General features: G+C 36.5%; 1 protein-coding gene across 1 annotated transcript in view; it reads right to left on the minus strand.

The window, feature by feature from the left end:
- The window catches only part of LOC140147941 (slit homolog 2 protein-like), a 250,816-nt gene that overhangs the window by 69,197 nt on the left and 165,800 nt on the right, over positions 1-15,819 (minus strand). The window contains 4 exon segments of the mRNA XM_072169734.1: positions 3,027-3,098; positions 4,999-5,142; positions 8,617-8,688; positions 9,590-9,661. Coding sequence (XP_072025835.1) covers positions 3,027-3,098; positions 4,999-5,142; positions 8,617-8,688; positions 9,590-9,661 — 360 coding nt within the window.

The following is a 15,819-nucleotide window of genomic DNA, read 5'->3' on the forward strand; positions in this document are numbered from 1 at the left end:
CCCTTTTTGCAAATGTCAAATATGAAATATATCAAATTGCATAATTTATACTTTGCTCGTAGTCATATTTCTGAGTGGGGACATGTTTGAAACAATTTTTCAAATACATTTTCCTGCTAATCACCTTGTTGATTCTTGCATTATTATAATGAAACTGTTTTCAAAACGGGAAAATTATGATTTCTAAGTCAATTTGTTTGATAAGCTCCACTTGAAGTCCACTGTCTGGATAGTAGAACAAGTTATTGATTTTCAGTCAAAAGAATCATTTCGGTCCAGCAACTTTGCTTTCAACCATCAGACCTAGTGTAGCTCTGTGTATATTTAACAAGAAATCATCATCATCATAAACGCTTCTCGTCAGCAGTTTGACATAGCACCATCAATAAAGTTTCTCCAAGTAGGTCTCTCTCTCGAAAGTTCAGATGCTTTCTTTATGGTTAAGTCTTCTTTGATTTCTTTCAGCTCTTTTTGAATTGCTGATATCCACAGTTTCCCTCTTGGTCATTTTACATGTCGTTCGTATTCTTGAAGAGCGAGAAATGGAAGCAGAAAATAACTAAAAACAATAATTTACCTGTTTCGTTGAATAATTTACCTGTTGCACAAAAATATATAGATGCCAACACGCAATGGAGTTTCAATGGTCTCATCAATAGAGGCTATCCGTGTTCTATAAGCTGCATATCCTACCAGCGACTCCTATACCTTGTTAAGGACTTTCAAAAGAAGTACCTGCATGTGCAACCATGACTATTTCAAAATAGCCTGCCAAAGTCATGCAGGTAACTCCGAGGTCGTGCATTGAATTAGTTTGAATGAGGAATACTACGGGAACCAGCGCCTTTTTTTATTGAAAGGTGGAAGTTTATTGTGGGTAGCAAACTTGTGCAATTAACCTTGTGCACTAAACATTCCTGTCCTGATTTCTTTCTCTAACCAATTATTTCTTCATGTCAAAGTCCAATGCTTTACATAGAATCCTGTTCATGAATTCCTCGAAAAATCTGCATCATGTATGTTCCACATACATCTTGGTGATCTACTCGGAAATTATCTTGAAACTGACATTCCATTTTAAAGGGATTTTTTCATCTTATAGTACACTAGCTATCATCAATATCATCTCAATTACACATTCATAAATCTCCATATCCTATCGTTGACCTCTGAATCCTGGTCATCCTAAATCCTTCCCAATTGCAATATAACTAAGATCCTGCAAAGCTTACAACTTGATATGAATATTTCAAATGGGCTATTCCATTTGAAGTCTACACTACCCCTGTGGAAGATTTTGGAAACATGTTCCACAGAGGGAGTATGAATTTTAAATGGAATTAGCACATTAGGCAGCTCCATTTGAATCTCATACACCCTCTGAGAAAGCTTCAACCTGAATCTTTCACAGAGGGAGTGTGAGTTTCAAATGGAGCTGCTAATGTGCTCATTCCATTTGGAATTCATACTCCCTCTGTGGAACATGTTTCCAATATCGTCCACAGGGGTAATGCGGACTTCAAATGGAATAGCCCAATCTCTTGTAGTCATACGCACAGCTTTTGTGACAAGATAAACAAAATATAGAGCATATTTTATCGGATGACCCGATCAAACGGCCTGAGCCTTCTTCATTTTGACAACAACCAGTCACACACAATCTAGCTAGAGATTATTGGCAGAAATTTTCTGGTCAGTGCAAGCTTAGTCATAAATTTGATTATTATCTGCGAGGATGAGTCTAGCTCGCTAACATTTGTCAATATTTGTCAATTTTTGTCTAGTTACTGTTGAATCACAGTTTGAGTGTTTGAACGTGTGTATTAATCAGCAATCGGTGACCTTTTCTCCCAACCAAACATGGATTTTATGAGAACCGGACACATCTCCTGTTGGAGCTATGTTAAAGTACACTATCCCTTGTGCCAATATAACTGGGGCCACTATGGTGTACAGAGTAGGGTGATGTCCTTGATTAGCTGAGAACACACAAAATGGTGGAAAATGTCCCCGGTTTGGTGGGGAAAAGCTTAAACTGTTTGTGTGGGGGTGTGTATAGTGTATTGGGATGGGGAGGGAGGGGGTGTTTGTGTATGTGTGCATGTATATTCAAAATGATTATGTAAGGAATTATAAGCCCATAGATGGTATTGGTTTTGTGAACTGTACTAAAAATTTTACCTGCATTTTGTAAAACTTTGTCCATCTTTGCGAGGATGTTTTTATATCAACAGTGAGATGGCAGTGAGAACGCTTTTATAGGTGGATATAACATAAGTACCACTAAGTTTGCAAAAACGAGCTTGATGTTATCAGCATTTTCTGCTTAAAACCCCCGCTTCATGTCAACTTTCGCAAAAACACATCCACTCACAACTACACTGACCCGTCTCTGCATTTATTCAAAGCCCCAGCGCATCTTGACTTTTATGAAATGTTAGTTTTGTCATTACAGCTTGTTTTTCCTTGCTCCAATGCAGTCGCCAACTTGACCAGGATCTACGGTTTCACCCGTCAAGCAATTATTCCCGTTTCACACTACTTCACTGACTAGCTATATGCCATCAAGACACGGTGATGCCTACGATGTGGTTTAGCCACAAACTTGGGCTTCTTGGAGATTGCATGCCACTGATCAGAGAATCAAGCTGTGACTTGTCTAAAATTGGGCTACTTTTGAATGTATTCTTCCATCCAATTGGGTGATTTGTTCGCTGAATTCGGTAAAACCACCCAAATATTCGGCCTTGGGTGCTTTTTTAAAACTTGCTAACAATTGGGCTACTTTACTGCAAACCAGGTGACAATGTCTTGAGCTGTCTTAGTACTTCAAAGTAGTAGCAAAACTGTCAATACATGCTTTTCACTCCTGCACACACCATCACATACCCCTATCACACTAGAAACAAAAGTTCCACACTTGTCATCCCAAAGACTGTAACATTAAGAACCGGTGCACATGAGGAGCCGAATTCAGCGGCTTGGACAAGTGTATATTATTCTAGTTGTACGAGTGATGTACTTACAGTGTCTGAAGATTTTTGAGTGCAGTGAATGTCCCATTAGCCATGGATTGGATTTGGTTGTCGTAAAGTGAGCTGCAAAGATGATACACAAGAGGCAAAATATGATCATAGAATATATGGTTTGCAAGTTATTTGTGATTGAAAACATATTAACCAATACAGGGGCATATAGCTAAGGGTCTAGGGAAAGCATCTTCACCCCATACCTCTATCAAAAGGTTTCTTTTTATGCCAACATGTAAAAAATCAAAGTTTTTGTGATAGCATGCAAAAAAGTCCAATTGAAATTTTCAAAAAGGCCTTTTTTTCTTGTCAGTTTTAAACAAAAATGGCGAGACCATATACAACCAAACATGAAATGCATGATGTGATTTTCTCATTCTTACAACATTGTTTAATGATTGAAGTGTGGTTTATTTACAAGACTGTTGATAGTATCCCAGTTTTCATATCTGCCATAACGCTGTGGAAGATTTAGATAAAGACTTTCAAACAGGGATTATGATTTTGCAATGGAATTGGCTAGTGTTAATTATATTGAAATCCATATTTCCTCTGACATATTAATATGGCTTTACCTTCCACATCTGGAATGAATATTTCAAATGGAAGTCTATTCTATATGAAACCCATGCTCCCTCTGTGGAAGACTTCAGCCAAATCTTCTGTAGTGGGAGTATGACTTTCAAATGGAACAGCCCATTGTGAATGCATTGGTTCAAGTCTCAGCTAGTTCTAAACTCTGCTTCCTTTTAATCTCAATGTCAATCCCGGGGGGGGGGGTACTCAAGTTTGGTTTTGGTAGGGATACGTGCCGCTGAGATTTTGGAAGTAGACCCATAAATATACCAATTTTTCAAGAAATTTGGACTCATTGATATACCAAAAGTCAAAATTTTAGTTTTTACAAATTTCCCCAAAATTTTGGGAAAATTTTGAAAATTTTGGCTAGATTAAGGAAAAATTGGGCTGTTTTCCGAAAAAAATTGAGAAAATTTTGAAAAAAGGACCCATTCATATACCAAAATAGGCTTTGAAAAGGGGTAATTGATATACCAGAAGGCTGAAAATGCTACCCATGTTTGCGGCACGTCCCCGTATGGTCATTTGTACTGAGTACCCCGGGATGTCAATACACTTTAGCTTCATTCTTTCATCGTTTAACTTAGCCTAAAAACGACCAAAATATTCATAGCATGATCCTCTCCGTTTCCGTTCACATAACATTGACAAAATAAGCCAACAAGGTGATATATGCATGCCGACATCAAGTGTATTCATTGCATAATAATACCAGCTACTATTGCAGTCAAATTTTGTGCAAATGACTCACAAATTTATACAATTGAATCCATACTTTTGAAACTGAACCAAATATATGTACAATGTAATGAGAGTGTTTCACGATCCACTTCATCATACATTCAAGAGCACTTATTCGTTTATCAGATTTTCTGCTATTACGGAAACATTAAAATTAACATAGCCTCTATCCGATCTACGATATTCACCGGCATGTCCTACTTAACATCATCACACACAAACACATTACTTCCTTATATACTACTATATACCTCACCAACTATTGTGTATACTGTATATATACTATCAACAGGCAATGCATTCAAATTGCGAGGGCAACGCTATTCAAACACTCACAGTGGATTGCAGCTCGCTAGGATGTTATGAAATATTCATGGGAAATGTTTAGCCGACTGCAGAGCTACTTCAACAAAAATACTATGCATAAAGAGACTTGCGGTCTACTTCTTTGCTGATTCTATTTGAATTTCATCGCCGCCTCGTAACCTCGGTGATGTTATACATGTTTGACATTGTGTAATTTCACTATTTACTCTCGGTTCATCGTTATAAGTGCTCTACAAATATTTAACTTTTCTTTTTGTATTTCATTCCCAAAACCGGTTTTTATGTTTTATTTATCTTTCATCAATTTGATTACTATACTTACAGCAAGTTCAAAGAGACCAAGTCTTGGAACAGATTCTCCCTGACGCACGACAACCTATTCGCATTAATAAGCAGTAATTGTAGTGATGTCAGCCCTCTGAAGACCCCGCTGGGCAGAGTAGACAAACGATTTCCATACAGCACTCTACAGAATGATACAATAAAGCAACACTTTCACAGTTGATATTATAGATGAAAATATGTGGCGCCATCCGGCAAAACGAGTCACTTGTCGCTCAAAATGCATTTTTATTTTTTAAATTAACATTCTTACATAATCAGCAGACGATGATCTGCTGAAAATTCCATCAAAATCGGACTTACCGTTTTTGAAATAGGACTATTTCTATTTTGCCGAAAACAGGGAAATACAAAACAATTTGTCAACTCTTTATACCCGTAACTCAAAATCGTTTCGAACAACAAGTAACTCATTTTGCTTCATAATGTCACATATGGAGACAGTTAGTAAATACTTGCCGATGTAAATTTTCGCGTAAGTCTCGCAAGTTTGACTGGAGGGTCTCTTGAGGTAAAAGATTATTGATATAGGCATCATATATGGTAATCCTAGCAACTTATTACACTTGTTTACATCAAGATGTTGATTTTGGATGAGGCTGGCAATATTTTATGTTTTTCTTTGATGAGATTAAAGCAAATAATGATACAAACTATAATGTAAAATAGTAATTTATGATGAAAGTTTATGATTACATTTGAGTATGATGTGTGTCGGATTAATGCGCATATATACTATTTTGCTGGTTTATATTTTATGATTAATGAACAAGATTTTCTTTATATCATGTTTCTTATATTTCATATATTTTTCTATTGCATGGAAGCACTTGAGATTAGTTTACTATTAGGGTACCCATCTGCTGTTTTATTTTTGTCCTTGTTTGTTGTTACTTGTGATGACAGAGAAATTAAAATAAATAAATAAACATTAAAGGATTCTTTTGTACAAATCCAAGATGTATAAAAGATTCTTAAACACTTGAGAACGTTCCTGCAATCTCATTGGTTCTTACCCGTGTGATATGACACGATATCACACGGGTCAGCGAGTGTGCATCAACACGATACGCGTGCTCGCTATTTGAACCAATCGGGAGGCGCATAGCAACAACAGGACTGGTCGATTTTAAGCCCTAGGTAGTTCCTATAAAATGTAGGATTTAATTTGATTAAAATTTGTAATATACTTATGATATTTCTATTTGAATTGAAGTGTTTAAGAATAAGAATAAAGGTATTGTTTTTGCAGCTGTCGTGCATCTATCGTCTCATATAACACGGCGACATCATTATTTTTGGCGTAAAACAATGATGTCGCCCGTGTTATATGAGACGATAGATGCACGACAGCGGCTGAGTATGATGTGTGTCGGATTAATGCGCATATATACTATTTTGCTGGTTTATATTTTATGATTAATGAACAAGATTTTCTTTATATCATGTTTCTTATATTTCATATATTTTTCTATTGCATGGAAGCACTTGAGATTAGTTTACTATTAGGGTACCCATCTGCTGTTTTATTTTTGTCCTTGTTTGTTGTTACTTGTGATGACAGAGAAATTAAAATAAATAAATAAACATTAAAGGATTCTTTTGTACAAATCCAAGATGTATAAAAGATTCTTAAACACTTGAGAACGTTCCTGCAATCTCATTGGTTCTTACCCGTGTGATATGACACGATATCACACGGGTCAGCGAGTGTGCATCAACACGATACGCGTGCTCGCTATTTGAACCAATCGGGAGGCGCATAGCAACAACAGGACTGGTCGATTTTAAGCCCTAGGTAGTTCCCTATAAAATGTAGGATTTAATTTGATTAAAATTTGTAATATACTTATGATATTTCTATTTGAATTGAAGTGTTTAAGAATAAGAATAAAGGTATTGTTTTTAGCCGCTGTGGTGTAGCTATCGTCTCATATAACACGGGCGACATCATTATTTTTGGCGTAAAACAATGATGTCGCCCGTGTTATATGAGACGATAGATGCACTACAGGGGCTAAAACCAATACCTTTATTCTCTAAATATTGAATAATAGGTTTGCTTGCCAATCCTGATGAGCTTTTTTGCAGATCTTAGCAAAAGATTTTCTTTAAGGGGTACTACACCTCGATAAATTTGTGTCTATTTTTGCATTTTTCTCAAAACTAATAACACAGTGGTAACAAAAGTTATGTATATTATAGGGGCAAGGAATCCAATTACTACACTGGAATTTCAGTGACCCAAGACAAGTGGTTTGTTATTTATGATAAGAAATCAGGTACCGCTAGCATGTACCTTGTTTCCTATCATATATACTGAACCGCTTGTCTTGAGTCAGTGAAATTTCAGTGTAGTAATTGGATTCCTTGCCCCAATAATATACATAATTTTATTACCAGTGTGTTATTATGTTTTGAGAAAAATGCAAAAATAGTCACAAATTTATCCCTTAACATGAGAAAATATATGAAACAACATTTTCTGGGGCATGCTGCAGCTGAAGGTTTAAAGAATGTTTCAATTCAACAGGATCTATAGAACTGCTAGAGAGAGGTGAGCATTGATGGCACAAGAATTTGTTTTTCTGGGGGCACATATATTTCAGGGGGAGAGGGCAAAATCTTGTTCCCAATTCCTCAATTTCAATGGGGGGGTAAAAAGCTCAAGATTTGAAGTATGCATCCCATGCCTCCTACCCTGGTGCTGCCACTGTAGAGTGGGGGTATAAATTGAGTTCTTGACACATCTTAATTAAACACCAGTCACCAGATAACCTTTGTAAATGTATTCAGGAAAAACTCCCGCATCCTCTTTTTTTCTCCTCTGACCACAGTAAAATGTTAATATACAACCTGTTCTAAAACGCTGTAGTGATTGTGAGCACATAATCAATCAAAGTCAGCGGCATTTAGCCGACACGCCGACTTACAAGAGTCCACACCGCGCAATTAGTCTAACTTAAACAATGCTTGAATTAAAGCTGCGAATCATGCGTCCAAGTGTTAAACTAATCACGTCTCCATCTGTGTAAGTCATATACCACTTGCTACATCTTATCTGGTGTGATGGACTTATTTGTAATTAGTTTCTATGTGCTGATTTATGTACCTTTGAAAGTCGTGAGGATGACATTACAAGATTTCACTTCTTTGTCTAAGTTAAAGGAGGCTGGTCTAATTTCATCAATGCATTTACAGAGGTTTTCTGGTGACTGATCTAATTTCATCAATCATTCAATACCTTGATAAAATCACCTAACATGGGGAGTTCCATGATAATTATTGCTTCTTAGAGTGAAAAGCTGAAAAATTGTTATAAATGTTAATATACTGTATAGAATTCTGGATTGTATTGTTCTGTTTAAGTGCTATTCTAGTTGAAATCCAAACACCCTCTAAAAACATGACCTCAAACAGGGGGGTGTAGATTTCAAATGGAATCACCTATTCAGGTAAACCCATTTGAAATTCACACTCCCTGTGGAAGATTAAGGTCATGTTTTCCATGGGCTTGTATGGATTTCAACTGGAATAGTCCAATGCCTCAGTTCACCCGAAGTACCCAGCATTTCACATGCTTTGTCTTGCAACTTACAAAGATGATAATGATCTTAGTCCTCCAAATGCATCTTCTGCAACTTCTTCTATGATATTGTTACTTAAATCACTGAAAATAAATAAATAAACAATTGCATTGCTTAATTAAGTCAAGTCATTATACAAAATAAATAATTGTATACTTAAAATAGACTTAATTCATTAAGCAAACAGCTTAAAAAGCTGGGTTTTTTTCAAGAACATCTCATTTCAACAAGCAAAATGGGAAATTTGCTTTCTTTGTTCCTTTTACAAACATGATAAGTGTATTAAGTTTAAAAAGCAGAAAGAACTCTAGTTCTTACTCTTGTAAACATGATACGAAAAGGTGAATGAACCGCTATTACTGCATAAGACAAATGATCGGGATGGTATATAGGAAGAATTTCAATTTATCATGTTGCTTATGATACGTATTCTCTACTGAAGCACTTCAACATAATATCAGAACTCTTTTATCACAGGATAAGAATACTTAAAAATATTCCAAATATGTTCGAAACAGGTGGCTTTTTGACATTTGATGAATCATCCTTTGTGTAGTTTTCAGCACATTATTCAATTCTTGACTTTTCTTGCTTTTTAGGCTTTGCATTCCAAACTGCAGCAGACGACACATCTGCATTTTTTTTAAATCACAGAGTCTCAAATTTCTACAACGAGCTATATGTTGCCACCGAGCCTACTTTTCAAGATAAAGCTGAACCATATTCATAAATTGATTTCACATCAAATATCTCTTGACTTTACAACAAATGTCCCCAATCTTTTAAACTGGACCTGATTTCAGAGGCAATTTCATGGTCCGGATTGATTTAATAAAAATCCATATCTTGCTTGGAAATATATTTCTTAAATATATGATGGTAAAAAAATGCCAATATTCAGTCAGTACCTGCCTTGGGGTTATTTATATCCATCTTATTGTATACAACAAAGGTAAATAGATAAAATATTGAAAAGTATCTTACATTCGCCTTAGTTTTCTGTAATTTGAGAATGCCTTTGGTGGAATCCTTGTGATCTGATTCTGTTCCAATCGCCTGTAAAGAGAGAGATACAAACAAATAGAAAAAATAAGATGCTGAAAAGTTGTTATCAATTTTTAATTAGTTTCTTATTGATGACTGAATTCTCATGTGTGTGACAATCATCTTCCTTGCATGGATAGTCTTATGTGTGCGAACCAATTTTTCTATAAGAACTCAAAGGAGCTATTAACCAGTACAAATGAATTAAAATTGCACCATACAGATGAGAAGGGGGATGGCCCAGGTAAATGCCTGGTTCTCAGTGTTACATTAGCTCCAATTCTCTGCTCTATGTTCTGTATAAAACAAAAGAGTACCAGTCAGACTACCACAGTATTTGTGGTTCTCAACGTCATGTTGGCTCCACTCGCCATTTTATTGGTCTGCATAGGCGCCGGCCATAGGTGCTGAAAATGACATGGGTCCTGCCAGACAGACAACAACTGACTCTTAGTAAAACACAGGCTCCAGTCAGTGGAGGCATCAGGAATTATTTTCTGGGGGGCATAGTGAATTTCATGGGGGGGGGGCAAAATCAACAAATTTTATGCAAAATTAACGCAAAAAGATGAAATTTTCGTCATTTTGGGTTCTTACTGGGGGTGCAACGGGGGGGGCAAGAGTTCTGACTGGGGCCATTTACCCCCTCATGCCCCACGTGGTGCAGCCACTGGCTCCAGTTTTATGTCGAATGTTTATGATGTTCTTTGTATTTGTACGTACGTTGTATGAGAAAACAATGCTCCAACAAAATATTCTGTCTGGTTCTCAAAGTCATTTTGGCTACATTTTCACATTCTATGGTTTGCATACAAGTAAAGTATACCTGGACCTTTCAGTTGGACTATATGTTGCTGGGTATTGAAGTGAAACTGATAGCTGATGGTTCATAATCAGTGTATTATTACGTGTCATATTTCGTTTCACGAATATCCGTTCTTCGGCTGGATGGTCACAAGTCTATCAGACATCATCTCCAGTCATTCATGATAAATTAACAATTTGTAAATTTGGTATGAATATCAAACAAGTCCATCTTGGTCACACGCACACCCCTACAGGCTACAAATTGATGTGCGCCATGCCATAGAAAGGGGCGAATTTAGGGGGGGGGGAGCGCAGCCGGCGCGCGCCCCATATATTTTTTGACTAGCAAAGGGAGCCAGTAACTTAAAAATACAAAAATTGTAAGAAATTAAAAAAAAAGGAACAATTTCGCCATGAACAGTAAACAATGGGCCAAAACCGTTGAGTTTTCGAGGGGGTAACCCCTTTAACACATTTTTTTCGTCATCGACCAAAAGGCGCCCCCTTTATCAAAAATTCCGGGATCCGACCCTGATAGCCGCCATTAGCCCTTACAAATAAGTGGGGTCCCTGGATTTCTTGGAGGTCCCTCAAAAACCTGGAGGGCTCACAAACATTTTAAAATTCAAAGCACTCATTTTATAATTTAATAACATGAACTTATTACTTGGGAACACATAATGTGCAATTTTTATGAAACAACATAGTTCATGGCATTTGTGTAAAAATGGTATTTACATCAGGTTTTCGATACTAGTCTATGGAGAAAGTGGTCATTGAGTGCGTTATTACTTCAGTTTTTGGCTTGTTTTATTAAAATTTGCACAAGATGTGCTTGAAACATAAGGGCATGCCATGCAATAGTTCACCTATACGACCATGCCCTCCGAAAATAAATGTCCTAAAATACATGAATGCTTAAGAAACATGGGTGGTATACCTCTAAACTACTTCAAATTTCAGCTCCTTTAAACTGCTTCAAATTTCAGCGTAAAATTTAATTTTTGACAGAACTGTAATAATTCCATTTAATATATCTGGCATCATCGATGCATATCAGTAACTGACTGGTTGTCAACCCAATGTTATAGATTAATAAAAAGACAAAGGAAACGGCATGAGGAGTGCATAGGAAGGAAACCCCATAAGCAAACCAACATTTCCGCTCTTCCCCCTCGCAATATCTCGGACCTCGCTTGACTGTTTGTCAACAGAGACCACGTTGATACACAAGGATCCAAAACATTCTCATCTATTAGTGCACAGTTCTTTAATTCCAATACATTTGTACATTTATTGAATGACGTTTGAAACTTTGGGTACAAAAACTCATACTCTGCAACTTGAGGTCACATTTTGCACTATGACTGTTTAATCGAGGTTATTGGACTATGCCATTGGGATGAGGCTATTGTGGTCCATAGTGATACATAGGAAGGGGGGTCACTGACATCCATTTTACCGGTTACTATGGCGATTTGATTATGGATTAATTTTGCTGAGCCTTTTCTGTAAACACTGATGTACGTAGACTTGGCACATATTTAACAGCTTCTATCGATCTGATAATGACACTAGCCTGCATGGCCGCAATGTGCAAAAATGCATAATTTGCAACAAGTATGGACCAGTGGCGTAACTCCTATGGGCTCAGGGTGTGCAAACCCGCGGGCACCCGAGCTGAGGGGCACCCAAAGGGTGCCCCTCAGCTTGGGTGCCCATTGGTTCAACTAAGATTTCCCTTATCAGTGGGGCACCCAGCTATTAATGCCCGCGGGCACCCAAAACCAAAGTTACGCTACTGGTATGGACTCATGCAAAATAGAGAAGTCCTAAAGGTCCTGGATAAGAACTCTGACAAATTGTTGATCAAGAACAGCAAGACCATTAGTACCTCTCATAAGGTGCCTCCAAGAATCAAAAAAATGAACCCATCGCTATGAATAGCCCAAATATTTAATTTAAACACATTTTCACAATTTTTACCATATTTCCATAAATTGTAAGATTAAAAAAAATATTTGGGCTACAATGAGGCAAATTTGGGCTAGAGTGACTGAAAATGTAACCCATGTTTGGGGCACATCCCCATGTCGTGGTCATTTGTACTAAAGTATCAGAAGTGTAAGACATACAACAATTGTGTTTTATTGTACAGCAAGAAGCCAGAAAAGAGTCAAGAGAACAGGAATGCTAGAAACATGGAAAGACTTCTTCAAACTCAAAGTGTCCATACCTAAAGTGTCCATTGAGGAAAAACACTGCACATGCATGAATCCCACATGATGCCACGATGCAATCACCCTATAAGTGTTATATGCTCACGGAATCATTGGCTGGGCCAGTGAAACCCCTGTATCTACCAGTCGGTGATCGTGTGCTTGGCTCCCTTTTTTGTTTCTTCTTTAACTTCCAATAGCAAAAAGCAGTATTTAAGACCTCAAACACAAAGTCTCAAACATTTATCATCTTCCAATCTACACCCATATTTTGTGATATGAGTTTTGCTCTGAGTAAAGAGAAACTTCCTGCATCCAGTATTATTTTTGCTTTTTGTTGCTTATAAATAAACAAAGTGTGACCAAACAACCGGAAACAAGTAAGGGGAAGTTACAAACTACCTGTTTATTGTTATGACCCCCTAACCTAGATAGTTTGAACAAAGGTATATCAAGAACAAAAAATCTCTTTGACGATTTCTCAATAAGATCTTTGTTTTTTCTCATTTGTGATGTGATCTATCAAAATAAATCATTTATAACTAAAACTGATTTTGAGCTATGATCAAACATGACAAAATAAATATGAAGTTCCTTTTGAAGTTTTATTGCTAATTAGGAACTACACGTTCAATTTCAAAGTGATTTTCAGCATTTTATATAGTTATGCCTATATAGTACATGACGTGGACATTCAAATTAAGTTACAGAAAAGCCAAAAACAAAACAAAACCCATACAATTTACTCCATCACTGACTCCTTTTGCTTGTATAGTACATCACATCTGTATGCCCGTCACCAAAAGACCCCCGATTATTGTTGTTTGGTCACTGAAACACATCTAGTATAATGGCGACGATTGGCTTTGCACTTCAGTATCGTTTTCTTCAAATCGAAAAAATATTATAAAATAAGTTTTCAAAATGTTGCTGATGCATTCCATTTTCTTGTGCAAATCAAGAAAGTCATCATTTGCTTGTTATTTTTTGGAACGTCAGGCAGCTGACATATTTTGATCAATTCAATGAAATTTAACTTTATAAAGCAGAGTTCCTTGCAAAATTCACAAAATTAAAATCCTTTACAAAATTAAGTTGTTTTACAGTAGCTGTAACTTCATTGCATTCATATTTAATTCTCCCCACACTGGTATCGACTGCAGATGACAAGTTTCAAATTTTCTTTTAAAATTCAAAAATTTCATAATTGTACATTTTCATGACCATATTTGGAATCAGCATGAAAAATGCATTAAAACGAGTACAAACAAGCCTAGTGTTTGGTTTAGTCTTTCTTGATGATAGCTCTTGATAAATTGAGAAAGTATCTCAAAACTAGGGACTTTTTATGTTGAAGCCTATTGGCTAGTACACAGAGTAATAAAACTATTTCACTCAGTAAGGGCCCTACCTTGGGAAGGAAGTATATAAAGCTTTATAATTTAGGACAAGATCAGCTATCCTGAATCATTATCCTAAATAAACCAACTGAACTGAGATTCAACCTAGACAGTGACCATTCCTAGAAAAAAACACACCACCAAAGTGATTTTCTGTGTCTTCTTTTTATTACTAGAAAGTTAATTTCCCAAAACGAGAGAATAAATCGGACAAAATTGTGTCACATAACAACCTCATGTTTATTGAGGTTGGGAGCAATGTAACTAGGTCTGATATTCAATAATTGATGGGAGATTTTGGATAGATTTATGATAAGTTTATGTCTCTATTGCTTCCTTAGGACTAACATCATCACCGAGATGCACAAAGGTTGTAAGTGATTATGCATTTCAGTGTTGCGTACTTCTTGCATTCTCTCCATGACATTTTAAAGAAACTTGACAAAGGGATTGATAATAAAGGTGGAAAGTTGACTCTAATTTGTTCGAAACTTTGACCTCTTTATAACTTAATATCATGCAATGGGAACACACATCTTCTTCATCACGTTCATTAAAACTGAAGTTAAAAATACTTGTTTTTTTTACTAAGTAGGGCAAGTACATCTTCAATAATCAGTACCTTGAGCACTCTCCAATGACACCTTTGCATTGTCTTCTGACGAAGGTATTATTAAATTTCTTTAATGAACTTCTTGCAAGTTCTTCCAACCAATAACAATTGACAGTATGGCTTTAATTAAAATCAATGCATAATGGGCAGTTCAGTTGAACTCCATACACCCTGTAGAATTTCAAATGGAATCACCCATTCAGGCAACCCCATTTGAAATTCACACTCTGTGTGGGAGACTTAAAGGAGTATTTCATGATCCTAGCATCCTCTTTTTATGACATTTTTCAGTACATATCCATGCAAAAAGCTATTCCCAAAATTTCAGTTGATTCCGATTATGCGTTCACGAGTTATGCATGATAATGTGTATTACACTGCTCCATAGACAATGAGTTGTAATTTCGTTCTGGTGCGCCAGAACGAAATTCAAATTTCACGATATCTTTGCTAAACGAATTAATCTGCAAGAAATATTTTGTACATAAACATTATGTAGCCATAGGTTTCCAGTGATATGAAAATCTCAACTTTTTTAAAGAAAAGTGGGGGGGATGAGGCTGTGGATCATGAAATGCCCTTTTAAGTTCATGCATGTCTTCCATAGGGGGGTGTATGGATTTCAACTGGAATTTCTTTGCAAACTGTATGCTCTTCACCAATTGTAGTTTTAATTAGATGGATACTCAAGTTTAAATTTCTTTTGATTTACTGCATGCAAGTTCAAGTGCAGTCAAGTTACCATAACCTTTGACCTTTTCACATGACACAAACAATAATGATAACAAACTTAATGAGGATGGTCCCACCATTAAACTCTGAATTTTATAGTTTATTTATATATTGGGTTGCCAATTTCAAATTCCTTAAATAAATTTCATGAAGAGCCATCATATATCACCATAAGGCTATTCCAGTTGAAATCCATATCCATACACCCCCTATGGAAGACATGTCCTTAAATCTTCTACAAAAGGAGTGTGAATTTCAAATGGGGTTACCTGAACAGGTGAGTCCATTTGAAATCTACACCCCCTGTGTGGGAGATTAAGGTCATATCTTCCACAGGGGTGTATGGATTTCAACAGGAATAGCCCAATTTGGATGTTTGTAGGCTCTGAGCTCTGGCAC

Source organism: Amphiura filiformis, chromosome 3 (genome assembly GCF_039555335.1).
Source record: "Amphiura filiformis chromosome 3, Afil_fr2py, whole genome shotgun sequence".
NCBI lineage: Eukaryota > Metazoa > Echinodermata > Ophiuroidea > Amphilepidida > Amphiuridae > Amphiura > Amphiura filiformis.